Source organism: Cervus elaphus, chromosome 4 (genome assembly GCF_910594005.1).
Source record: "Cervus elaphus chromosome 4, mCerEla1.1, whole genome shotgun sequence".
Classification (NCBI taxonomy): Eukaryota; Metazoa; Chordata; class Mammalia; order Artiodactyla; family Cervidae; genus Cervus; species Cervus elaphus.
Window position 1 is genome coordinate 52,687,800 of NC_057818.1, and position 26,817 is coordinate 52,714,616.

Below are 26,817 nucleotides of genomic sequence, written 5' to 3' on the forward strand. Positions count from 1 at the left end.
TCAGTTATTAGAGTGAGGACAAAGCGGGGATGAGCTGGGGAGAGCAGAGTGGGTGATTGCAGAGCGGAGGAAGCATTTGAACTTGAGATGCTAGAGGGGCTTTGGGGGACTGGCAGTGAGGTGTCGCCGTGGAGGCAGGGTCTGCGGCACTGTGGAAGACAAGAGCCCTGGGAGCAGAAGGGTGGAGGGACTGAGGGCTTTGGAAGTGGGTGTGTGAATCTTCAAATAGCGTGGCTGGAGGAGTGAAACCGGTTCTGGAGATAAAACCTTCAAGGAAGCATGAACAGATTGGTAGGTGGCTGTATGGAGAAGGCATGGTGGGTAGTTTGACGTGAAAATGAATGCTGGAGGGGTGGGAACTGGAATTTCAGAAGACAGTTTGGAAGGAGAAGTGAATAAGACACCCATCCCATGTCCAAGCCTAGTGGGACAAGGACTGTGAGAGAGAACACAGGAGACCACTTGAAAGAGAGAGAGTCCTTAGGGGCGGGGGAATTAACTTCACTGAAATTTCAGAATATTTATTAAGAATGCCTCATTTATAGCAGAAATATATAGTATAAATAAGATTACATATTAATTATTAGTATACATTAATATGGGCTTCCTGGGTAACTCAGGGGGTAAAGAATCCGCCTGCAATGCAGGAGACCCTGGTTTGATTCCTGGGTCAGGAAGTTCCCCTGGAGAAGGGATAGGTTACCCACTCCAGTATTCTTGGGCTTCCCTGGCGGCTCTGATGGTAAAGAATCCGCCTGCAATGCGGGAGACCTGAGTTCGATCCCTGGGTCAGGAAGATCCCCTGGAGGAGGGCATGGCAACCCAGTCCAGTGTTCTTGCCTGGAAAATCCCATGGACAGAGAGGAACCTGGTGAGCTACAGTCCACGGGGTCACAAAGAGTCGGACACAACTGAGCGACTAAGCACAGCACATACATTAATATACATATTATTAGTATACATTAATATGATGTATTTATAAATACATATATCATAATTAGTAAATTGTCCATCTTAAAGCAACCACATCAACTACAGAGCTCTGCTATAAACTTTCTGACCCCAAATGTCTATACTAACTCTATTTTATATAATTCCTGGCATATTTTTGATATAAAGAAAAATATAAGAATGAAACAAATATCATTTTATAAGCCACCCAGCTTTTGTTGCTGTTCAGTCACTAAATTGCGTCCAGCTCTTTGCGAACCATGGACTGCAGCACGCTAGGCTCCCCTGTCCTTCGCTATCTCCAGAGTTTGCTCAGATGCAGGAGTATTGAGTCAGTGATGCTATCTAACCATCTCATCCTCTGCCACCCTCTTCTCCTTTTGCCTTCAGTCTTTCCCAGCATCAGGGTCTTTGCCAGCTTTTGTAAATCCACCCAGTTTCCACCATGTATTATAGTCTTTCCATTCCTATGGTCTACCTACCCGAAGGAATATAACGCAGTCATTAAAGATTAATTTCATGAAGAATATGGAACATTGAAAAGCACTTACTGTGTAATTCCAAGGCGGTAAATAGCCCACTTTAAATATCTGAAGAGGGACTTCCCTGTGGTCCAGTGGTTAAGCATCTGCCTTGCCACACAATCAGGTGTGTTTTTTTACAGTGACCTTGTTTAAGAATTCTAAAGGGACTTACTGTGTTTTGGAAAGTGAAAGTCGCTCAGTCGTATCTGACTCTTTGCGACCCTATGGACTATACAGTCCATGGAATTCTCCAGGACAGAATACTGGAGTGGGTAGCCTTTCCCTTCTCCAGAGGATCTTCCCAACCCAGGGATTGAACACAGGTCTCCCCCATTGCAGGATTCTTGACCAGCTGAGCCACAAGGGAAGCCCAAGAATACTGGAGTGGGTAGCCTATCCCTTCTCCAGCAGAGCTGTGTTTTGGAGGACGGAACAAATGAGTAAACAGACTGATGACTGGGAGCCTATTTCTGACTATTGGAGAAAGAAGTCAATATGGAATAGGGAAAGGCTGGAAAGACTTACTTGAAATGGAAGGTGTCAGCATTTACACACATACACACGAAGGACTGCTACCCTAGTAACAGTGAGAACAATGAGTGGTTTCCCCACTCCGAGGACTCGGGGTTCTGTAAAGTCTGTGGCTCCAGCACACAGTAAGATAAACCCAGGATCCTACCATGCCAGAAAACAAGGATTTATATTGAGGGAGAGACATGGGGGAGAGGGGAAAGCTCTTCTCATGGCAGAGAGCCAACTGCTAAATGTAAAAGGGATGATAGAGTAAGAAAGTCATCCTTTTGCCATCATCACAGTGATAACTGATTCTGAGAAGAATATTCATGAATGCAAAGACTGCAGGTGAGGGTTATGATGAGAGTTGTTGTTACACAGCCCCAAAGATTTCCCCACAGATTAGTTATTAATTTCAAAGGCAAACCAATTTCATGCTGAAGAAATCTAGTAGTTATCAGTGTATCCGAGTGACTGAAGTCACCATCACTAATGAAACAGATGCATTGTTTCCTGTTCTAATGCACTGGGAACCATGCATCACTCATAACACTCACATGACAAATGTTTAACGTGAATCTAACTATGAGGACTCAAAGCCCCAGTTAGGAGCGTCCTATAAAATAACTATCCTGTGCTCTTCAAAAAGACCAGTTCGATGGAAGACAGAGAAAGGCTGTGGAACTGATCCAGATTTAAAGACTAAAAGACATGACAATCAAATGCAGGTTATGACACATCTTTAGATCTGGAAATAGGGGGAAAATGTTATACATACATATATGTATATGTGTGTGTATATATATAGGGATAACTAGAATTTGAATAAACTGTAGATTAGAAAACGTTGTAGCAATGTATGATAGTCTTATTATGTGTGCAGATTCTTTGACATTCCTCACCTCAGGTGGGGTCCATATCCCTACCCCTTACTCCTGGCTGGCTTTTGTGACTGTCTCAACAGACTGACTGACATTGTTACTTCCATGGTCAGATCAGCAAAGGCCATAGTGCTTCCGCCGATTTTTCTCAGCAGACTCTCAGCACCTTGTACTGTTCAGTTACTGTGATGTGGTCATGCTGGAGGCCACACAGATTTGTAAAGACAGGCCAAGGCTGCCTGGGTTCTCAGTTCAGCTATTAGGTAAATAGGTTTGCTTGTAGTCACATTACTCAAAAAGTATATTTGAGATTTCTATTTTTCTTCTGAGTGTTTAGAATGAACTAAAATACTCTAAAAACATTTCAAAAAATTACAAATGTAGAATAATGCCCTTAGGTATCTGATTTATCTATATTATGACATATATGTATGATATGTATATGACCTAGTTACCTTTAAAGGGAGGGCATTATGTGAAACTTATTCCATACAAAATTCTGTCTCTGTGGCCACTTTCCTCAGGATATTCTGCATACCTACTAATGTCAGTAACTGTGAATCTACCTTTTCCCATTGGATGCCATATCATATTCCACCGAATGGATAAGCCACAGATGAATGCAGCGTGTGCTGTTACCAGTGATGTGAACGGTGAACACCCTTCTGTGTACATCCGTGACACAGGTTTACATGCCATGAGATAAAGCAGTTAAGATTCAGCTGTAAGGGATTTTCATTCAGTAATTTTGCTGTCCCAGTTTCACTGCTTTGCTAAAATGGGTAATGGTTACTATAAAATTTTTCAAACAGGTAAAGAGAATCCATCCCAACCTCTGCTGGAGTAAACCAGGTAGCATATTAATCAGTATCTCCACCTGTCATCCCCGTGCACATGACCATGCGGTTAGGCACACCCCCGTGCACATGACCACACGGTTAGGCACACCTCCATGTGCACCACATCGTTAGGTGTATGCATCCTGTAACGACCTGGACTACACCAGGAAGACTCTCACCTACTTTTCTCATGAACATTTCTTTTCCTGTCATCACAACCTGTAACATATTTTCCATGGCTGTTTATTATTAGAATATATTTATGTAAGTATTTTGGCCCCCCCCCCTTTTTAAAATCAGTATAAGCATCTTTATGTACAATTTTCCTTGCATGCTCAGTTGCATCCAAATCTGTGACCCCATCTCCTCTGTCCATGGGATTTCCCAGGCAAGAATACTGGAGTGGGTTGCCATTTCCTCCTCCAGGGGATCTTCCTGACTCAGGGACTGAACCCGCATCTCCTGTGTTGGCAGGTGGATTCTCGACCACTGAGCCACCAGGGAAGCCCCTGGAACGAGTGAGACAATCTTCCTTTGTGTAAGCAAGACCCCCACTGCTAGGATTTGCCAGGGCAGAGTATTTTGATATCTATTAGCCAGTGAATGTTCCCTTTTACTAAGACGTCCAATCCTTGAACACAGAATGCTATGTACATGAAATCTCAAAATCCAAAAGCGTTCGTGTCTACCCCACCCCATTTTTAGGGAGGGGACAACTGGGTGGAATGTGACAAACAATATCCTTGGTTTCTGCCAAACCCACTGCCTAAAGAAGTGTGGATAAAGGATCATGCGTAGAAAAGACACTGTGACCAGGACCTGAATGGAAACAATGCAAAGAAACCAATTATTAACAATTCAAGTTTACTAAGAAACTTTTTGTCACTAGTAACTGCTTTTAACACTTTCAGTTACAGTAAAACCCTACCATAAGAAGTTAGGGTACAAAATTTCCAATCATATAAATTGTAATATGTTATTAGACTAGTAAAAAGTCTCTGTTGGTGTATAAAATACAAGCTAATGATACTAAATATTACACTGCACACAATGGGTAATTCTATACATACGACTGAAGCTGGACGGAGGCTGGTGGCCATTCACAAGCCTCGTCCAAATCGGTACTGTTGTGGGTGGCAGTATTAACGTGATTCTGTGTGTCAATGAATGTTTCCTGAAATCAATCTGATTAAGGCGACTTGCAGGATTCCTCTTGAGTATGTTGTTACAAATTTAGGGGAGGGAATTATTTTGGACCAAAATTTTCAAATATTCGTCCTAATTAGAGGGTTTTTCTCTACTTGGTTCAGTAATCGCCGGGGACCTATTAGAAGCCAAACACAGTTCTACACGGCAGAGACACAGTGGTGACCAACAGTCACCACTCCGCTCTGTGTGGAGGGCACCTTCGGCTGACAATGACTGTCTGCACTATGCTTCTGTTAGTTCAAGCCCTGCCCATAACCTTCATGTATAAGCCTTCTCTCCTGGGAAAAGGGCAATGGTTCTTCTCCTGTCACATCTTGAGAGGGTATTCAGGGCTCTGGAGTAATCAATCACTGACCATATTTATAGAATACATTCTCTACAAAGAGGTCACCTCCCAGCTGAAACTTTCAAACACTGCCTTTTCTACAACTTCTTTCCCAGGAAGATGCCCCGGAGCTTCCAAGGCCCACAGGAACCTCCCACGATCCCCAGGACAGGACTTTTCCAACAGAGGTGAAGAGGTGGGTTCTCGCTGAGGCGAGTTCCACACCCCCTACCCCTATAGATTCCCTCCGGCGTGGACCCTCTGGTGGTAGACAAGATGCGACCTCTGGCTGAAGCCCTTACAACATACGTCACATATGTAGGGCCTCTCCCCCGTGTGGACCCTCTGGTGCGTGTGGAAGTGCGAGGCCTGGCTGAAGCCCTTCCCACACTGCTGGCACGTGTAGGGTTTCTCTCCCGTGTGCACCCGCTGGTGGGCGCTGAGCCCCGCGCTCCAGCTGAACTCCTTCCCGCACTCCTCGCACTTGAAGGGCTTCTCGCCCGTGTGGATGATCTGGTGGACTTGAAGGTTCGACCTCTGGCTGAAGGCCTTGCCGCAGGTACCGCACTTGAAGGGTTTCTCCCCGGTGTGGACTCTCTGATGCGCCTGCAGGTGCGAGGCCTGGCTGAACCGCTTCTGACACGCGGCGCACTTGAACGGCTTCTCGCCGGTGTGGACGCTCTGGTGCGCCTGGAGGTTGGAGGCCTGGCTGAAGCCCTTGCCGCACTCCTCGCACTTGTAGGGCTTCTCGCCCGTGTGCACGCGCTGGTGGTTGTGGAGGTTCAGGCTCCAGTTGAAGCGCTTGCCGCACACCTCGCACTTGTAGGGCTTCTCCCCGGTGTGCACGCGCTGGTGGGCCTGGAAGTAGGAGCTCTGGCTGAAGCCCTTCCCGCACTCGCCGCAGCGGAAGGGCTTCTCGCCCGTGTGCACGCGCTGGTGGCTCTGGAAGCTGGAGGCGGAGCTGAAGCCCTTGCCGCACTCCTGGCACTTGTAGGGCTTCTCGCCCGTGTGCACGCGCCGGTGGCTGTGCAGGTTGAAGCTCAGGCTGAAGCGCTTGCCGCACTCCTCGCACTTGTAGGGCTTCTCCTCTGTGTGCACCCGCTGGTGCGTGTGGAGGTTGGAGCTGCAGCTGAAGCGCTTCCCGCAGTCCGTGCACCTGTAGGGCTTCTCGCCCGTGTGGATCCTCTCGTGGGCCTGCAGGTGGGACCTCTGCGTGAAGCCCTTGCCGCACGCCTCGCACTTGTAGGGCTTCTCGCCGGTGTGGACCCTGCAGTGGATGTTGAGGTCGGTGCTGCGGCTGAAGCCCTTGCCGCAGCTCTCGCAGCGGTAGGGCTTCTCCCCGGTGTGAATGGGCAGGTGGGCGTACAGGTGCGAGGTCTGGTTGAAGCTCTTCCCGCACTCGTGGCACGAGTAGGGCTTCTCCCCGGTGTGGACTCGCTGGTGGGTCTGCAGGTTGGAGCTCTGGCTGAAGCCCTTCCCGCACTCGCGGCACCAGTAGCGCTTCGACCCCGGGAGGGCGCCCGGTGAAGTGGGGCATGCTGAGCCGTGAGCCGGGTCCTTCTTGGGCGTCCTGTGGGTCGGAGACTTCCCGCCCACGTGTAGCTGCTGATGAAGCTCCAGGCTGGCGCGGTCACCGAGTCCTCTCTCACCCTCTTTACACGGGTAGGCTTTTGGTCCAGCCTCAAGGATGCTTCGCTGGGCTAGTGGTGATGCCTTGAGGAGGTCTTTACCACACTCTCTGGTGCCCTGAGCCTTCTCTCTTTGGGGCACTGTGTGGTCGTCGTGGTGAGGGGAGATACATGCGAAAAAGTCAACACATGGAGCAAACATACAGATCTTGTTCTTCATGGGAATCAGCTGACAACCCCTCTGGTAATTCTGTGTCCCGCTCAGACAGAGTTTACTCCAGGAATTGGGAGCTCTCCCAGCTGGAAATTCTTGATTTTCAATAATATCAGAATGACCTTCTATAAGAGTCACAAAACAGCTGCCTTCCATGGAAGCCTGGGCAGATACTCCTGCAGGGGAATTATGTTGTTTGGGGGACTGGGAACTCTTCTCTTGAGTATTTATCACAGAGTTTTGGCTTTTGGTTGATTTGCTCACAACGTGTCTGATCTGCCAGCAGGAAAGCTCTCCCAGTGAAAGGCACCTCACTCCTGTGTCCTGAAAAGTTCCCATCTCATGTTTCCTGCCTCCTGAAAGGGAAAGAATAAGGCATTAAGGAAGGAGAGCATGACATCACCAACATGGTGGGCCAAGCAGCTCCAAGCCCTTGATCCCGCCTTTGGAACATTCAGTAAGCAACTAGACACTGGGGGAAATGCCTTCATCAGAGTTCTGAAAAACAAAGGTCTACAGAAACTGAGAGAACATCCAATGAAGAAAAAGCCAAATTTAAAAAGGTATGGCAGGGGAGTAGAAAAAAATTAAATTAAAAAAATGGGCTATTTGGGATCAGTTGAGAGTGAGGTGTGCCCATATCCTTGGTGGATGCAGACATGGGTGAGATGGAGGGTCTGGACTGAAAAACAGCCGCTAGAAGCCAAGACAGACAAGGAAGTGTGACACCAACACATGTGATTTACCCAAAAGAATGAGAAAAGGACAAAGATGAACAAAATAGATGAGCACCCCACCCCCAACAAAAGTGACTGTTAATATACCTGTTTCACTAACTATATTATGTGGAAGCAGACTCCCCTAAAATCTCTACCTGCATTCAGTCAGAAGGAAACAAGAGGCATACAGATTGGGAAGGAAAGGAAAAGAATATATTTGCAAAAGTTATGAATCGGCATAAAAATCTTTAGGAATGTACAAAAATGCATTCAGAATAGGTGAATATGGGAAAGTTGCTGGCTACAGGATTGTACAAAAATCTATTCAGATGTAATACAATAGAAGCAAATAACCGGAAAATGGAATTAACTATCATATAACATCAAAAAAAACACTTCTGAAAAAGAAGACATACAATTCCTATATACTACATGCTATAAAGGTGAATTGTGATTTATAATGTATCATCTTCCATGGTTCCTGGCTCATGGCTCCGAAGGGGAAAGAGCAATGGGAGTGGCTTTTGTTCTAATATTTGGTTTTTTACTTTGTTCTAATATTTTGGCCCCTGTTCCTGAAATGGCTTCAGAGCCCTAAGGGTGAAATGGCTGTCTTATTATTCATAACAAGCCCAGGATGCTTCATGAATTGATGAATAAGTCCACTTAGATCTTCACATTTACTCCATTGAATTCTGTCTCGTATCAGATCAGTAGCAGCAACAAGATCCCCAAGCAGAACTTCCGATGGTGTTCTGGGACAATAAGAAACACAGGCATGGCGTCAGGAGAACCATTCTGAGTTCACGGTCTTTCTCGCCATTTCTGGGAACTGCTGGTATGTGTTGAAAGTATTCCTGAATTTGTGTCACGTGTCCTGGCATGAAATGTTATAAATGTTGTCTGTCATCAAAACTGAGGCTCAGACTGAAAGGACTGAACCCATCTCAGGGAAGTGCCCTCGCTGACTTTCACGTGGAAGCAGCAGCAAATGTACACTGTGGTGTGTGGACAAAGTCCACTCTGCTTTTGTAGACAGTGACCCCTCAATGCCAGATGTCCTTGTCACCTGGCAACAGCCGGCTCCTGAGTCAGACTGAGATGCGCAAACAATTCAAGGGATAGTCAGGGCTCCAGGAAACCCAAGCTGGCCGCTCGGCTCTCTCCAGCTCCCTGGAAAATCCCATTGTTGGTGTTTGCATTCCTTCACCCACCACAGCGTGTTTAGGAAAAACCTTTAGGTCAAGACTCTGTACAGCCTGGTGACTATAGTTATAATATTGTACTGCATATTTGAAAGTCACTGAGAGGAGACCTTAAGACAGGAGACCTTGAAAGTTTTCATCACAAGAAAAAAAAATTCTAAGTATATGTGGTGATGGATGTTAACTAGACTCACGGTGATCATTTTGTCATGTATACAAATGTTGATTCCGTATGTTGTACACCTGAAATTAATGTTAATTACCTCAATTTAAAAAATTTAAAAGAAAAAGTAAAACCATCTTTGTCCCTAGAGGCCTCAGACCTGCTCTTTGTGGATCATCTGAACACTCAGCAGCAGGGATTCATTCAAGGGCCGCTCACTGTGGGTCACCAGGTGGGATGTCTTCCAGGTGGTAAAGGCTTTCCCGGCCACAAGCGCCCTCATGGTGGCAAAGAAACTGTTAAAGAATGTGTTTCCTGCTTGGGGTGCACCTTCCAGTCTCTAATGATCGAGGCACCCACATCAACCAGGCAAATCACATGAAAACACTACGAACTTCTTGGAAGGATCACTGCCCTGTTGACCTCAATCATCAGGCAAGGTTGAAAGAATTAATGGAAAAAACAGATTCAAGTAGAATTAAGTGTTAATTACGGGGCAACAGAGACTGAGGAAGATGCTCTGATGTTTTTTGTTTGGCCAGATTTAGAGAGACCTTTTCTTCTCTTAGGTTACCTATGACTTACAACAATATGGTACAATATACTTTTGTTAGCACAGATGAGACATCTACTTTAAAAAAAAAAAAAAGTTTACTTATTTCTTTGGTTGTACCAGGTCTTCTTTGTGGCATGTGAGCTTTTACTTGCAGCATGTGGCATCTAGTTCGCTGATCAGGGATTAAATTCCAGCCCCCTGCATAGAGAGCACAGAGGCTTAGCCACTGGACATCTAGCCCCGAGACATCTATTTTTTAACCTTAACTGATCCTTCCAGAATTCAGGAAGTCTCAGTGACTATTCTTATTTTCCTGACACTATATCTGTTCACATAAATTCAGTAAGAATCTGTTTTTGTGACAGGACACAAATCGAAACACCACCGTTTACCCAGGCTTGACTGGAATGTCGTATTTGAGAGACAGGTGTAGACTCGGATGTGCCCACACAGCTTCAGGAACTGCTTGGAGCAACTGAGCCAGTACCTGGCTTTCAAGCTTCCAGGAAAGCAATCTTAGAAGAGATTTAATGTGATCGGTCACCTTTCCTGCTGTACTTACATAAACAGTTGGGCCAAGTTTAACACAAATGAGCTTTACTGCAATCATCTCTGGTTAAAGAAAAGGCAGGGGAGTAATTATAGAGGGGGGAAAAAAAAGGTTTTACCTTTGTAGCTATTAGATTCTACTCCTGCTAATTGTCTTGGAGCTTTTTTCATATATCTGTAAACTGGCCTGGATCCTGAATTTTTCTAGTTTCCTCAAATATCTACCTCTGATTCAAATTAATGCTTCCAATTTTCTCCCACCTCCTGATCTGGAGTCAGAAAGAAGGAAAGCAGCCCTCAAGCCCCTTCAGAAAGGACCTCACCAAGTGCGCTTGTCCACTGACGCTTCGGGGAAACTAGAAGGTATGCTGGGGATCTCCCAACCACAGTGACCTGGGCGCGGGGTAGCTGACACCTGCCTTAGCCCAGGACGCCGGACCCAGGCTTTAACTAAGCGTGAATCCTGTTCTTTACTCCGGCGTTGACCTGGGGAGATTATACCCTCACTTGCATCTCTCAGGCCACAGCTAAGGGGGTAATGTCTGAAATTCAGAATAGATTTTCTCCTAACCTTAAAAGTTAACAGACCCCTGGTTTGAATGATAACAAACAGAATCCACTAACAGTGCCGTCTTCACAGAGGTAGTCTGTGCCCTGACAAGGCTTCTCTTCTCTGGGGTGAAGAGAAGAGGGCTTTCAGCATCATCCTCAGGCCTGTGGATGCCTCAATGGTAGCGCACAGCTGGGTGATGCCAATCAGTTACATAACCATGCCCCCTACCTGCTCTAGAAAGGGCCTGGACTGCCATTCTGGACTTGAAGTCGCTCAGTCGTGTCCGACTCTTTGCAGCCCCATGGATAGTAGCCTGCACCAGGCTCCTCCGTCCATGGGATTTTCTAGGTAAGAATACTGGAGTGGGTTGCCATTTCCTTCTCCAGGGAATCTTCCCGGCCCAGGGATCAAACCCAGGTCTCCCGCATTGTAGACAGACGCTTTACCATCTGAGCCACCAGGAGTCATATATTTCTTTGAGCCCCTTTTTTTGGGAGGGTGGGGCAAGAATACTGGAGTGGGTTGCCATTCCCTTCTCCAGATCTTCCCGACCCAGGGATTGAACCTGGGTCTCCCGTGTTGTAGGCATACGCTTTACCGTCTGAGCCGCCAGGGAAGTAAAGAAAGGGCCTACCGGGAGGCTTTTCCTGATTCAGGATCTGCTTCCGTTGGCAGGGCCCTACTTTCCCAATTAAGAGTTGATTATAAGTGAGGCTGTGACTAGAAACCTTAACTCTTGCAGAGACTGCAGATTCCGTTGCCACGACACTAACTGCCCAGAGAAATGTATGGACCTTCTGGTCAAGGCTGTTGCTAATAGGATTGTTGTTGTTTAGCTGCTTAATCTTGTCTGACTCTTTGTCCGTGGGGTTTCCCAGGCAAGAATATTGGAGTGGGTTGCCATTTCCTCTTCCAGGGGATCTTCCCGACCCAAGAATTGAACCCACATCTCCTGCTTAGCAGGGAGATTCTTTACCACTGAGCCACCTGGGAAGCCCGCCTAACAGGATGGCCCTTGATTACCTCCCAGCTGAGCGAGGTGCTGTCTGCTGTGGCCAGCACCACGTCCTGCACCTGGTTAACACTTCTGGAGAAGCTGAAAACGCAGGTACAGAAGATCACTAAGGAGGCCACCTGACTTAAGATGACTTCATGCTATACACAGAAAATCCTGAGGACGCTACCAGAAAATTATTAGAATTCGTCAATGAATTCGGTCAAGTTGCAGGAGACAAAATTAACACAACAGAAATCTCCTGCATTCCTACCACACTAACAACAAAAGATCAGAAAGAGAAATTAAGGGAAAAATCCCATTTACCACTGCATCAAAAAGAATAAAGTATCTAGGAATAAAAAACTTAACGAGGAAAAAGATCTGTACTCTGAAAACTGTAAGACACTGATGAAAGAAATCAGACAGACATAATAGAAATTCTCTAGTGGGGTTAAAAAAAAGATGATAGGTGTTAAAACGGAACTCATTTTTATCACGTATACCCTCAGGTTGGTGCTTTTGTATATGATTATCTTAATCACATTCACAATTTTAGAATGAACTAATTTTCTGTGTTATACGTTGAGATTCTCCCACTTCTGCAGTAGATGCTGCACTTGCCAGAAGATGGCAAACAGGCAGCTTAGGGGTCCACGGAAATGCTAACAAGTTTTATGTCAGTGCCTCTACTAAGAGCAAACAGGCTTTAAAAAGCCCTGACTCACCCACTGACAAGCTGTGTGACATTTTCTAAAGCATAAGTTTCACCCCATGAAAAAGAGATAACCACCCAGGTGGTCAGGAGATTGAATGCATAAGGTGCTTTTTTTTTCTCGTAGCACTGCGAGGTTTGTGGGATCTTAGTTCCCAGAACAGGGGGATGAACCCAGGCCCTTGGCAGTGAAAGCATGCAGTCCTAACTACTGGACCACCAGGGAATTCACAAGGTGCTTCTTGTAATACTAACGATAAAATTACCAAATTACACAAATTAAACTTACTCAGAATGGCAGAAAGTTCATTTCTGTAATTTCTTCTCTGTTCCTACACAGAGCCTCCTTGTCGACCCAGCTGCAAAATCTGTGACTTCTATAAATGTCACATTTGAAATGTAGAAAACGTCACTGAGGCCATGGGATTGTTTAAGTGCCGGAGAGAGGGGCAGAGAGGGTCAGATGACTGCCTGCCTGGCTGGGAATATGGATTCCACACAGAAAAAATAGCTAAAACCAATAAATGAATTCAGCAAAGTAGCAGGGTATAATGTTAACATACAAAGATTAGGTTGCATTTCTAGCCATTGTAGAAAACAGTATGGAGGCTTCTCAGAAAACTAAAAATGGAATTACCATATGCTCCAGCAGTCCCACTCCTGGGCATATATTCAGCCAAAACGATAATTTAAAAAGACACACATACCCCTATATTCACAGCAGCACTAGTCACAATAGTCAAGACATGGAAACAACCTGAATAGCCATCGACAGATGAGCAGATAAAGAAGATGTGGTGTGTACGTATGTATATATAATAGAATACTACTCAGCCATAAAAAGAATGAATGCCACTTGCAGCAACATGGATGCAACCAGAGATTATTAAGTGAAGTAAGAGAAAGACAAATACCTTATGATGTCATTTGTATGTGAAAACTGAAATCTGACACAAATGCACGTATCTATGAAACAGCAACATGGACACAGACTGGTGGCTGTGAAGGGACATGGGGGGGACGGAGGGATGAACTGGGAGTCGGGTTAGTAGGTAAAGCTTTTATATACAGAATGGATAAACAAAGTCCTACTATATAGCACAGGGAACTGTATTTAATACACTCTGATAAACCATAATGGAAAAGAATTATGTAAAAAAGAATGTGTATGTATGTATATCTGAATCACTTCATTTACAACACAAAATACAACACTGTAACTTAACTATACTGCAATTAAAAAAAAACCAAATTAACTGCATTTCTATACTCAATGAACAATTTGAAAACAAAGGAAAAAATTCCATTTATAATAGTATCAAAAAGAGTAAAATACTTAGGAATGAACCAAGGAGGTGAAAGGCTTGTACACTGAAAGCTCCAGAACACTGGTCCACAGATGGGGATTTAATATTGCTTTGCCAGTGCTCCCCAGAGGGATCTACAGATTCAACACAATCCTTATCAAACATCCCAACACGGAAATAGGAAAACTCATCCTAAAACTCATACAGAATCTCAGGATCCCCCTGGTGGTCCAGTGGTTAAGACTCTGTTTCCACTGCAGGGAGCTCGGGTTCTATCCCTGGTCAGGAAACTAAGACCCCCACATGCAGCACCACAGTGCAGCCAAAAAACATGAATTAAAAGTAAAAGGAGGGGCAAGGGAAGGCTGTGGGTGAGACAGCTTCTGAGCAGAGGATGAGGGGTCGGAGGTTTGCAGGCCAGCAGCCTTCCGGCCAGAGGAAAGAGAGGAAACGGTCCGCGTGTAGAAACACAAACCTCGGATGCGAGAACAGAGGACGTGGGAGGGGGATGTGACAGCAGGGAAACGCAGGGCGGTAAGGCTGGGTGAACGGGCCCTTAAGCACATCGGACTTTATTCCGAGTGGAGTGGGGGGCTGGGGGGGTGCTGAAGCGCCGGACTGTGAGGTGACCGAGCTTTTCAAAGAGCCCCTCTGGCTGCTGCGTGGAGAAGACACAGATGCTCCAGACAGACGTCTGGAGCGCGGGTAACCGGGCCCGGCCGCGCAGTTCTCACCTGAACGCCCTCCTCTCTGGGGCTGGATCTCTGTCGTCCAGAGCTTCTCCTCTCTCTCCAACTGGGATATCATGTCTGGCTTGGAGGACTGGTGCCCTGAGGAAAAAAAGGAGGAGAAAAGTTCTGAACAATTCTAGTTCCAATCCCATGATGAACATTTTTCATCAGACCCACCATGAGAAATACACATAGTCTCATTAGTGACTATCCCACATAAACTACTGAAATAAAAGCTAGAATGACCTGTGTCTCACCGTGGTCATCACATCCTTTTTAGACTCCCACACTCCTTACTGCAAGCACTGCAGTTACTGCTACAACCTGCACCATTCTTGCTGAGAGGCTCTGATGTTGCTACTTTATTCTAAATTATTGTAAGAATGCCAATGCAATTTACTAATTTCATGATGCCCCAATGGCTCAGGACCCACAAGTTTACAAAAGATAATATGAAAGGGTTTTGTGTGTGTGTTTTTTTTTTTTTTTTGGCCACAAGGCATGTAGGATCTTAGCTCCCCAACCAGGGATCAAACCTGCACCCCCTGTATTGGAAGGCAAATTCTTAACCACTGGACCACCTGGGGAAGTCTCAAAGAGAGGATTAAATTTGGGATTTAAAAAAAGCAAGCTATAATATGAAATAAGGAGCCAGGTGCAGTCAAGCTCGACTGTTCACACAATTCATTTACAAAAGACTAATGTTTACCTTGGAACAAAGACTAGGAACATTTTGTCTCTGTGTTTTCCAAAGGGACTGGAAAACTGGTCTCTGAGGAGTCCCAAAGTCTTGAAGTAGCAGCCAGAGGGCCAGGGACGCTACTAAACATCCTAAAATGCTCAGGAGAGTCTCCACTACAGATCACCTGGCCCCAAAAGTCAGCCGTGCTGATGCAGGGAACCCTACGGGGGTGATGCCAAGTCACAGGGAGCCATCCTCACCCACGGACAGCAGGTTCCGGAAGTTCTCCAGCATCACGTCTCGGTACAGCTTCCTCTGGGCCAAGTCCAGCAGCCCCAGCTCCTCCTCGGTGAAAGTCACAGCCACATCCTTGAAGGTCAATGCCTCCTACAACACCAAACACATGTAGCCTCAGTCCTCCGACCAACTGCCTTTGAGGGAAGGGCAGCACGGAGACGGTGGAGGAGACACGTGGGAAGCTCTTCCAGATTCTAAGTGACCTGAACCTCCTTTTAGGAGACGGTCTCCTCTTCCCCTTCCACAGTCACACCAGAGACACGGGGGTGTTAGGGGGATGGTGGAGGAAGGAACGAAAAGGAAAAATTCTAAAACCTTCCGTGCACGCAACAAGGCGCCCTTCGTATAGTCACGTCTCTAGAATTGTTGTCCTTCAATCATGGTATACAGGCATTTTACAATTTGAAAGTGCCACATTTTGTAAGAAATGTTGAGTTCATTGGCTCCCAACAGTATGTAACAGTCCATCTCCTTCTCTCAGTGGGCAGTACCACAATTTTGTCAATGCCTGCCCATCTAACCAGCCTACAGCACCCGAGTGGAGGCAGGTATGTAGCTCACTCTGTCTCAGGGACGCGCCGTATCTGTCCGGGCAGCATTCGGTGCCAAGGTGGAAAACACAGGTTTTGGAGACTGAGCGCTTCAGTTCACACTCTGTGGCTCTACTTCTAGCTTTACGATCTTGGACAAGTCACCTAACGTCTCAATCCCTCAATCTCCTCATCTTCACAAAAGCATATCATCAGGGACTTCCCCAGTGGTCCAGTGGCTAAGTCAGAACTCCCAATAGAGGGGGCCCAGGTTCAATCCCACATGCTGCACTAGATCCCACATGCTGCATCTAAGACCCAGTGCTGCCAAATAGATAAATAATTACTTAAAAAAAAAAAATGGCAACTCACCATAGGGTACTTGAAGGGATTAAAAGAGAATATGCAAAAGATTTAGGATAGTATCTGACACGTGTCATTAAAAACTCAACAAATGTCAGCCACCACTATTCCTATTATCATTATTTGTGTCTGCCTGGTATTCACACAAGTGAAAAATACATATTTACTCATTCCAAATGATACATATATCTAAGAATTTAAACCTATTAATGATGCTGCAAAAACAAACATACATATTTTCATATAGATCTCAGGCAACTTGTCTGGTTATATTTCCTTAGGTTAAGTTCCAAGAAGTGGCAACCGCACTATCAAAAAATATGTACCTCTGGGGACTTCCCTGGTGGTCCAGTGGTTAAGAATCACCTGCCAAGTGCAATACTCTAAAGCAATTATCCTTCAGTTAAAAAGAAAAAAAAAAAAAGAATCCACCTGCCAAGGTGGGGGACAGGAGTTCCATCCCTGGTCCAAGAGGATCCCACAAGCTTCTGGGCAGCTAAGCCCGCGCACCACACCTCCTAAGCCCACGTGCCTAGAGCCCCTGCGCTGCAACAAGAGATGTCACCGCAGTGAGAAGCCCATGCACCAAAACCAGAGAGCAGCCCTTGCTCTCCACAGCTAGAGAAAGCCTGAACACACCAAAGACCCAGCACAGCAAAGGCCAATAAATAAAGTAAAATACCATAGGGCTGCAGAGAGTCAGACATGACTGAGCAATTGAGCACAGCACAAAATAAAATACTTAAGAAAAAAAAAAAAAAAAAGAATCTGTCTGCCAATGCAGGGGACCCAGTTTCGATTCCTGGTCCAGGAAGATTCCCTTGCACCCTAACTACTTAGCTTGAGCTCCAGAGGCCGTGCTGCACAACAAGAGAAGCCACAGCAATGAGAAGCCCGTTCACCACCAGGCAGCAACAAAAAAGACCCAGCAGAGCCATAAATAAATAAATAAGACCATTAATCTAAAGGCTTTGCTCATCTCGGCATTTGTTCTGACTGGAGTCCTGAGCACTGATGTATTAAACAACTAGTTGACACATCTGGCAAAGAAGAGACAGGTGCTAAGAAAAGGCACGACGTGAGGGGAGTGTTATTTTTGGAGTCCTCCAGCCACAGGCCCTGCCAGGCGTCTGCATGACTTGGCCTCAGGGACCAGAATGCAGCAGTCTCTTCTCCTGGCTCTCTCCATTTACCCTCATCCAACTCCTGAAAAGACCTAGCCCAGGCAATGGAAACTCTAGTGTCAGCTGGGGACTGAGTGGATTTTAATAGGAAACTGAAAGCTCACAAATCTGTTTGTTAAAATGCAGCTGTATCTTTATACAGGGCATCTATGGTAAAGAACCCGCCTGTCAATGCAGGAGACTCAGGGTTCAATCCCTGGGTCAGGGAGATCCCCTGGAGAAGAAAATGGCAACCCACTCTGGTATTCTTGCCTGGAAAATTCCATGGACAGAGGAGCCTGGGGAGCTACTGTCCATGGGGTCGCAAAGAGTCGGACACGACTGAGCACATACACATATCCTTACAGTTGCTCCATGGAGTAAATGCCTGGTAAGTCCCTGCTGCTACTAGACTTCCCAACCTCGTGTGTAGCTCTAAAACATACTCACATGGCAATGAATAAAACAGACACTTAACTATAATACATACACGTGTAATTTAGAGTTACAGCATCTAGTCCTTCTTGGAACTTCCCTGGTGGTTCAGTGGCTGCCTCCATGCTCCCAATGCAGGGGGCCGCAGTTTAATCCCTGGTCAAGGAATTAGATCCCACATGTTCCAACTAAGATCCAGCACAGCCAAATAAATAAATAACTCAAAGAAAAAGAAAAAGTTCTAGTTCCTTTTGTTTAAAAACAAAACTGTTTTCTCTGAGTTCAGTATCAGTTGGATTCTGTTATACCCAACCATATTTTAGACATTTTAGCCACACAAGTTGAGGCTCCCCATGAGAAAAATGAGCTCTGAAAATTTTAGAAAGAAAATGGCAGAGCACTCAGAACTCCTGTTAGGGAAGGAAGGTTATATGTAGGAAAACTGTCACTGTAAACATTTTGAAATGGTAAAATTCATCGTTGTTGTTTAGTTGCTAAAGTCATGTCCAGCTCTTTGCAACCCCATGGACTGTTGCCCGCCAGGCTCCTCTGTCCATGGGATTCTCCAGGCAAGAATACTGGGGTGGGTTACCATTTCCTTCTCCCAGTCCAAGAATCGAACCCAAGTCTCCTGCCTTACATGTGGGTTCTTTATCACTGAGCCACCAGGGAAGCCCAGCAAAATTCATAGACCACATTAATATGGACAGTAGGGGAAAATATTAGGTAAACTATGGAAAGTGATGTGACCATTTAAGTTGTAGGTGCTATACAATTAAATTTTAAAAATCCAAAATGGTACTGAAACTATCATCACAAATCTACACATGTAAATACAAATGAAAAGGAATGTGGGAAGATGAAAACTGATTTGTAAACATGTTTATAATGTGGGAGGTGTTTTTTATTTTTTAAAAATATTAATTTGGGGGACGTCCCTAGTGGTCCAGTGGTTAAGAGTCTACCTTCCATGCAAGGGACTCCAGTTTGATCCCTGGTGGGGGAACTAAGATCCCACCTGTCGTGGCGCAGCTAAGCCCACGGGTCACAAGTACTGAAGCCTGGGAGCCACAACTAGAGTCTGTGTCCTGCTACAAAATATCCCACATGACGCAACTAAGCCCTGATACAGCCAAATAAATTAAAAAAAAAAAAATTTTTTTTTTTCCACACCATTATTTGGAAATAAAAAGCAAGGGCCCGTCACACAGTTCCTCAGGTGACTTTGGTTCCCTCTTACCTTTCCTGAGCAAGAGAGAAACATGTCCAGTCTTTGTGAAATAAGATGTCATTTTAAGAAACAGAAAAGCAAGTCTGACTTACCTGGAATTTGGTCATTTTTTTTCTCCCTCTTCCTTCTGGGGAAAGGCCAAGTTCTGGGAAGGCAAAACTGGGGGAGGGAAAGAAAGCCACAGTGAGATCACAGCTGCCGGGATGGCTGGTGCATGTGGGACTAAATGTGATCAGGAAGAGGGTCCCCTTTCTCTCGGCAATCGCAGTGACAACATAACCCCGTGAGAACAGAGCTGGATTCCAGTTCCCCCGGACCCCTTGGCCAGCTGCCTGAGTTCACGAACAACCCTACCCTAAGTGTTTCTTATAAGCTCCCAGGGTATTCCTGAGGCTGGCTCTCAGAGGAAATGAGATGCAGACAGGCAGTACCAACAACTGAATGGGGCCAAAATGCCTGGGGTCCAATTCCAGCATTTCTACTTGTTTTCTTCTTACTAGTCGCATAAACCTTGAGCAGGTTGTTAATCTCTCTGTACCTCAATCCAGTCTACTTGTAAATAAAGGGACATAACAGTGCCCTAACTCCCTGTTTCCTGCAGCTTCTGACAAGGAGGTCCCCTTAAGACTCATAAAACTTCCTTTGTGAATCCACTTCACAGAAGACGGTTCTTAGGAAACACAGACTTCAGAGATGATGGCTCTTGAGTTTCACTCACTTTCAGAAAAAAATCTAATTCGGACAAGTGATCTCACAGGTGGTTTGTGCTGTTGTTAATGAAGGTTAAATGGTCAAGGAATTTTCCTCCTTAATAAGCTTAACTACTTGCATGTGTTGTTAAGCTGGAGTCACTCAACTAAGTTTCTTCTAGAATATGCGTGAAGGTAAACAATGACTAATAAAAACCTAAGACTAAGAAATCATGTTGCATTTAAATTAATGACACAGGGTTGTTACACAATACTAGGCATTTTTTAAAATTAAGGCCTGGCTAGGCTGCGAGCACTGTGCAAAGCTGTGAGCAGGATCATTTTGAAATGAAGCAAGACCCTGTGGTCCCTCCCCCACATACTCTCAGCCTGCCTTTTGTCTGTGGAAAAACTTGAGCCAAAGAATAAGTTTAATCAGAGAAGTGAGAACATGCAGAAAAAAAGGGAAAACAGTCCAAGGAGACCAAATGATAATAGTTTGGTCATTAAGCACAGTCAGGGACCTTTAGTTCCTTCTCAGCAGCTACAGATAATATTCTGAGCCCTATCCTGTGCGCTGTCTTCTAGCTACTGAAACCTCCACCAGGTGGAAGAAGTTAACTACAGGATGACCAGACTGTAGCCTTGACATAGGCTGCCATTCCAAGGACTGGCCTCAAAGAAATGGGAACCAACCAACCCTGGAACTGAAGATTAGCTGTACCTAAAACAACTAAGATGATGCTAGTCAGACCACTGATGACCAATTTCAAGACGACTGTCACAGCTGACTGTGCTGTTACTGCAGGTCGTCCCCTCCTCCCTCTTGTCTATAAAAGCTCTTGCCCACTGACTGGCCGAGGGTGCTCAGTCTTTGGACACGTGTTCCCCTCCTTGTCAGCATCCAAAATAGAGCAAACTTTCCTTTCCACCAACCTGATCTCTTCACCGGCTTTTGAGAAACGATCAGCCAGACTCCGCTGTTGTTATAATTTCTCTGTCTGGGATAAACCAGAGGACTTTCCCCTGAATCCAGGTGAAAACAACTTTCCTTCCTAAACAAGTGTCCAGAAAGAGTTCAGGACTCCAGGACCAAACCCACGGTCAGTGACCAGGGAAAGGACAGCGGGGCTGCAGCTGGAGCTCCGACCCCCATCCCGGCTGGCAGGAACTTCGCAAACAACAGGACGCCTGAGTGTTTAGTGGACTTTATGGTAACATCCAACATCTTACCGTACTCAGCACTGTTTCTCATCTTTTCAAATATAATCTCAGTCCTCAAAAGACCACCACTGCGAAGGAACTAACCCCAGCAAACAGGCTGAGAGATTAAACAAGCCGCTCAATAATTTGCCCAAGAAAGCGACAGAGCTGGCTTCTGGTTCCTCGAGGAGGGCTGGGGTAGCAGAGAGCGCGGGAGACCCTCAAACTCGACGCAGGACGCGAGCCCGCCCCCAATTTGCGACTCCAGGGGAGCGCCGCGGCCCCCTCCTGCTCCCCGCCGATCGCCGAGGAATCCCTGCCCCAGGAGCGAGGGCCGGGTCTCAGCTGGCTCCACGCAGAGGCCGGCAAGGATTGCAGGGACGCTGGGTTAACTCACCTCCCGGGCAGCAATCTCGGCCCCAACCTGGCCTTCCCAAAGCGGAAGTGCCTTGGGCTACACACAGTTCCCGGACTACACTTCCCAGAATCCCCACGAAGCACCTCAGATTTCACGAAACTCCTGGACTACATTTCCTAGAATGAAGTTCGCCCCTGCTTCCCACCAGCTGTTTTGGGTTTTGACTGTAGAGAGGGTTCGGATTTAAAGTCGCAGGTGCTGAACCTGTCAAATTCCTTTCTGTTTTATTCATTCAGTTCTTAAAACTCATAAGAAAATAATGCAAGCAGGTAGATTTTTGAGTAACTGTAAATGCAAATTTTTAAAAAAAATGCGGCCTTATAAGAGAAAAGCGAGGCTTGCGCTACGAAAATAAAAAAAAAACATTTTTTTTTTTAGGAAGACAAAAGGTAGACTAAGAAATGGGAACTATAAAAGTAACCTAGGCTCGGCTGCCTAACACAGAACTTATGGAACACTGGATTTCTCATTTGCTTCGAATTCTGGCTCCCCAAATATCAGCAACAAAATTTGTTAATGAGACGAAAACGTAGTTTATTGCTTACCGCGGTAAGGGAGAACACCTCCACAGAGCTTCAGCACCTTGACAGTATGCACAGAGCCCGGAAGACAAGGTTGGAATTTAATGATAATTGGAAGTTCGATTTAAGGCGGGTTTTTCAATGCAGAAGAGGAATGGGATGGCTTGACGGTTCTGACGCTGTAGTCCAGGACTTGTGGGAGCAGCAACGATTTTTGTAAGGTGAGGAAACTACAGCTGAAATTGTTGATGCTCTCTTTAAATGAGATGGGAGAGTTGATGGGTGCTTGTGGAAGTTTCTCTAAAACTCAAGCCATTTACTTGGGCAGGAATCTTTTGGAATAATAAAGGCATGCCAATAAAACTTACTAGTTATGTTAATGTAAACAGTAAATTGTAGGAGGGAAGGTAGGGGTCACCAACCAGCTGGGGGTTGGTATTGTTAGGGGAACCACTGACTGAACCACCCACCCTGGCCAGGCATCAGAGTAACCACTTGCACGAGTTACCAGGACCAGGAGGTCCTGGTAAGGAGTGCAGAACTCACAAGCTGCCAGCAATCACAAGACTTCGAGAAAGGTCAAAAGGAGAGAGAAGACTCCAGTCCACGTGTCCTACCAACCTCCCAGAATCCTTCTGGTTGGAATCCATCTTGGCTGAGCGATGTGAGCACCACCAGGAAGGAGCCTGAGTTGGAATGATTGGCCAGAGACAACCTGGAAACTAACCCAATTACTGTAAAACCTGAGACAGAGCCACATGGCAGAGCAGTCCTCCTGGGTTCCCTTAGCTGCCCGCTCTCCACCTGGGCATCCCTTCCCAATAAAGTCTCTTGCTTTGTCAGCACGTGTGTCTTCTTCACATCCTAATGAAAGCCGAATGTGCTGGCCAAGAGTCCGGCAATGCAACCAGGCTGCTGAGACTTACTCCTGGCTCTGCCATTTCCTGGCTGTGTGACCCTCATTACAAGCCACTGTTCAAGGAACCTCTCTGTGCCTCTATTCCCTCACCTGTAACGGATGGGTCATATGAGGATTACGCAAGCTGATAAAGCATTAGAGTCTCTGCCTAAAATAAGTGCTTCATAGCTGCTAATAATTATCATCATTATGATTAAAGTCACCATGTGATACATATAGGAACCAGATTTAGTGCTGGTTTGTTTCTAAAGAAACGTGTCTTAGACCATGAAAGTATTATCAATAATTATATGTCTACAACTTGATAACAGAAAACAACCAATTGAAAAATGGGCAGACCTAAAGAGATTTTTCTCCAGAAAAGAAATACAGATGGCAATAGGCACGTGAAAAATATGCTCAACATCACTAATTATTAGAGAAATGCAAATCAAAACTATGAAAAGTTACCACCTTGTGCTGGTCAGAATGGCCATCGTTAAAAAGTCTACAAATAACAAATGCTGGAGAGGGTGTGGAGAAAAAGGAACCCTCCCACACTTTTGGTGGGAATGTAAGTTGGTGCAGCCACTATGAAAAATAGTATGGAGGTTCCTCGGAAAAAAAGTCGACTTACCATATGATCCAGCAACTCCACTCCTGGACATATATCCAGACAAAACTATAATTTAAAAAGATACATACACCCCTATGTTCATAGCAGCACTATTCACAACAGCCAAAACATAGAAACAAATGCCTATCAACAGATAAATGGATAAAGATGATGTAGTACATCTATACATACAATGGAATACTACTCAGCCATAAAAAATAATGCCTTATGCAACAACATGGATGCAATTAGAGATTATCATACTAAGTAAGTCAGAAAGAGAAAGACAAATACCATATGATATCCCTTACGTGTGGAATCTAAACTATGGCACATATGAACCTATCTACAAAACACAAACAGACTCATAGGACAGATTTGTGGTTGCTGGGCTGAGGGTGGGCAGTGGGAGGGGGATTGACTGGGAGTTTGGGGCTAGTAGATGCAAATTATTACATTTAGAATGGATAGATAAGAATGTTGGTTAAAGTTGCTGGCCCCTTGGTCATAAAACAGTGGTACCAAGTTTGTAAGCAGTTACTGTATTCTTTTTTTAAAAAACTGTGCTGCATGGCTTGCAGGATGTTAGTTCCCCAACCAGGGATTGAACCCAAGCTCAGCAGTGAAAGCAAGGAGTCCCACCTAGTGGACCACCAGGGAATTCCCAGTTATTGTATTCTTAATTGCCATTCACTCACAGAAAAAAACAGTGATAGTTTTGCTTAAGAATGTACTTGATGAAACAGTAAAAGTTATTCATTTTACCTGGCAACTCGGGTAAATTAGGCACTTGTTTATGGACAACACCCTTTTCTTAAAAGAACAACTGAGAAACTACAGTTGGTTACATCTGGGTATTTGGCAGAACTTTTGGAAGTGAGCACTGTCATCTCAAAGAAAGTTACTGTCAGCATCTGTTGCCAATGACAAAACATACACTTTTAAGAAACTATAAAGTTTCTTAAAACCTTATACCAAGTATGGTCCAGTGGGTAAGACACCACACTTCCACTGTAGGGTGCATGGTTCAGTCCCTGGTAATCCACAGGCCATGCATTGTGTCCAAAAGAAAAAGAAAAAAAAAGTATCAGAATTTTGGAAAATTTGTATCACTAAGAGCTTGACAGGTTCCCAGTGCTTAAAGACTTCAGGTCATTAAAGATAGAACTTTTCTGATGAGATGGATGATGGTATTGACAAATGTGATTTTTAAAGGTATTGTGAAATCAATGTATTTGAAAGATCTACAAAATTCAGTCATTTAGTATTTTCCAAAAGAGGGATGCGCAATTTCACAAAACCACGAATAGATAAAAGACTCAAAAAAGTACAGGACAAACCGAAGAATTTTAATGAAATAGAGTAAGAAGGTACTCTGAGATGGTTTCAGGTTGTACACTGCAATAACCTTAAGAAACCATCACATACGGAACTTGGGTGTAGTATCAAAGGTGAACATTACCTGTAAAGTCTATTAATCTTTTCTTTCTTAATTATAACTGTGGGGCTGGGTTTTTGTCATTAGTTCAACCAAAATAATATATCACCACAGGTAACAGAAGATATGAAAATCCACCTATTTTTCTCATAAAAAATAAAGAGAATTGCAAAAATGTAAAACATTGCTACTCTTCTTGTTAAATTTGTTTTTGGAAATATGGTTTTCTCATAAAAGCTAGTTCTGTTATTAGTTTATTTTAAAAATAGATTAATAAAAGTTTTAAAGTAATTTTTAAAAAGTATTACTATTCCTAAACAGTAAAAAACACTTTTCATCGGGTCACCCTAAATGTAATTTGTATAAAGCCCTTAGACTGGAACTTAACAACTAAGCTGTAACTACTGGCATCCCTCACAACCAAATAAATAGTGCGAGTATCTTTACAGGAGAAGAATGCCAAGTCCTACTCACATGGGGCCCTGGGCCAGGAGCCGAGGGGTCAGTCACTCCCTCCAGTTCAGTTCAGTCGTTCAGTCGAGTCCGACTCTTTACAACTCCATGGACTGCAGCACACCAGGCTTCCCTGTCCATCACCAACTCGCAGAGCTTGCTCAAACTCATGTCCATCGAGTTGGTGATGCCATCCAACCATCTCATCCTCTGTCGTCCCCTTCTCCTCCTGCCTTCAATCTTTCCCAGAATCAGGGTCTTTTCAAATGAGTCAGTTCTTCGATTCAAGAGGCCAAAGTATTGCACCGAAGTGGCCACTCCCTTCACGTCGGCGCAAGTCCTTATTAAGTCAGGGCTGGGGAAGGAAAGGAGTTTGTGAAGTATCACCATGGCCCAAATGAACCACAGAGGGGCTTCCAACGCTATTAGGAAAGAATTGCTATTAATCCATTTTACAGATGTGCAAACAGAGGCATAGAGAGATTATAAAATTTGCCCAATATTACACTGCTAGAAAATGGCTGACAGATGGGAGAGGTGAGCTGGGGGAAGTGAGCATGGAAGGGACTGCAACCCGGGCCCCGCGCCCAACTCCGGGTGAGGATATCTCCCCAAACTCTAGCCGACTCCGTCTAATAAAACTAAAAATGTCGTCCTTACACCTCAAACATCCTCTTTCCTCCTTAAGCCCACAACCCGGTTGCTGCTGCTTGCAGAGCAACTCTAAGTTCGGAAAAGTTGCCGGAAGCGAAACTGACAATCACTATAAAGGAAGAGTTAGTCACAACCTCGTCCTCCTGGGCCGGAAGTGCCTGCAACTACCTGGTGCCCTAGATCAATGTTTCCCAGAATACCCCATCATGGCCCTTTGGGAACGGAAGTCCTGGGACACCACGGAGTTGCAGACTACACTTCCCAGAATGCGGGAGGAGCCAACATCCTCTGCCCGGGCCCTCTGGGCGGAAGTGCCTGAGAGTATTCTCAACTCCAGAGAGGTGCTTCCCAGAATGCCGCGGGAGACCGCTGTCCATGGTCCTGCCAAGTACTTGTGGCTAAGGGGGGAGCCTGGGCAACACTTTCTACAGTGGCCTAGGGCAACGAAGACTACAGCCCAGTCTTCTAGGACGGAAACGTGGAACACTACCTTAAGTATCTGGATTAAATTTGCCAGAGCCCTAGAGGGGAAAATATTCGATAGACATGGTTCTGGAGCCCAAATGGCACACACACAAAAAAAGAAAGAGCTCTAGTGGACTGAGCACCCCTGACAGCTTGCCTGGCCAGAAGTTTCTTTTTCCAGATTC

General features: G+C 45.3%; 1 protein-coding gene across 5 annotated transcripts; it reads right to left on the reverse strand.

Annotated features, from left to right (window-relative positions):
• Window positions 1-1,776: 1,776 nt before the first annotated feature.
• Window positions 1,777-25,689, reverse strand: ZNF235 (zinc finger protein 235). 5 transcript variants are annotated; one of them, XM_043899401.1, is made up of 5 exons: window positions 25,535-25,689; window positions 19,370-19,436; window positions 15,519-15,645; window positions 14,580-14,675; window positions 1,778-7,440 (listed from the first exon to the last, which is right to left on the reverse strand). In XM_043899401.1, exons 2-5 carry the CDS (start codon window positions 19,382-19,384, stop codon window positions 5,477-5,479), a joined length of 2,202 nt encoding a protein of 733 aa, XP_043755336.1. In that variant the 5' UTR covers window positions 19,385-19,436; window positions 25,535-25,689; the 3' UTR covers window positions 1,778-5,476. The 5 variants fall into 5 exon arrangements, with proteins under 5 accessions (XP_043755339.1, XP_043755337.1, XP_043755338.1 ...); XM_043899400.1 differs by lacking the exon at window positions 25,535-25,689 and adding an exon at window positions 21,567-21,647; XM_043899404.1 differs by lacking the exon at window positions 15,519-15,645 and having other exon boundaries at window positions 1,777-7,440.
• Window positions 25,690-26,817: the final 1,128 nt, after the last annotated feature.

Excerpts from the sequence above, each read along its gene's own strand:
- ZNF235 (XM_043899401.1), bottom strand. Across the intron at positions 14,676-15,518 it reads CCGGAACCTGCTGTCCGTGG|GGCACCAGTCCTCCAAGCCA; the intron begins GTGAGGATGGCT and ends TTTTTTCCTCAG. Across the intron at positions 7,441-14,579 it reads CCAGAGAGGAGGGCGTTCAG|GAGGCAGGAAACATGAGATG; the intron begins GTGAGAACTGCG and ends TTTCCCTTTCAG.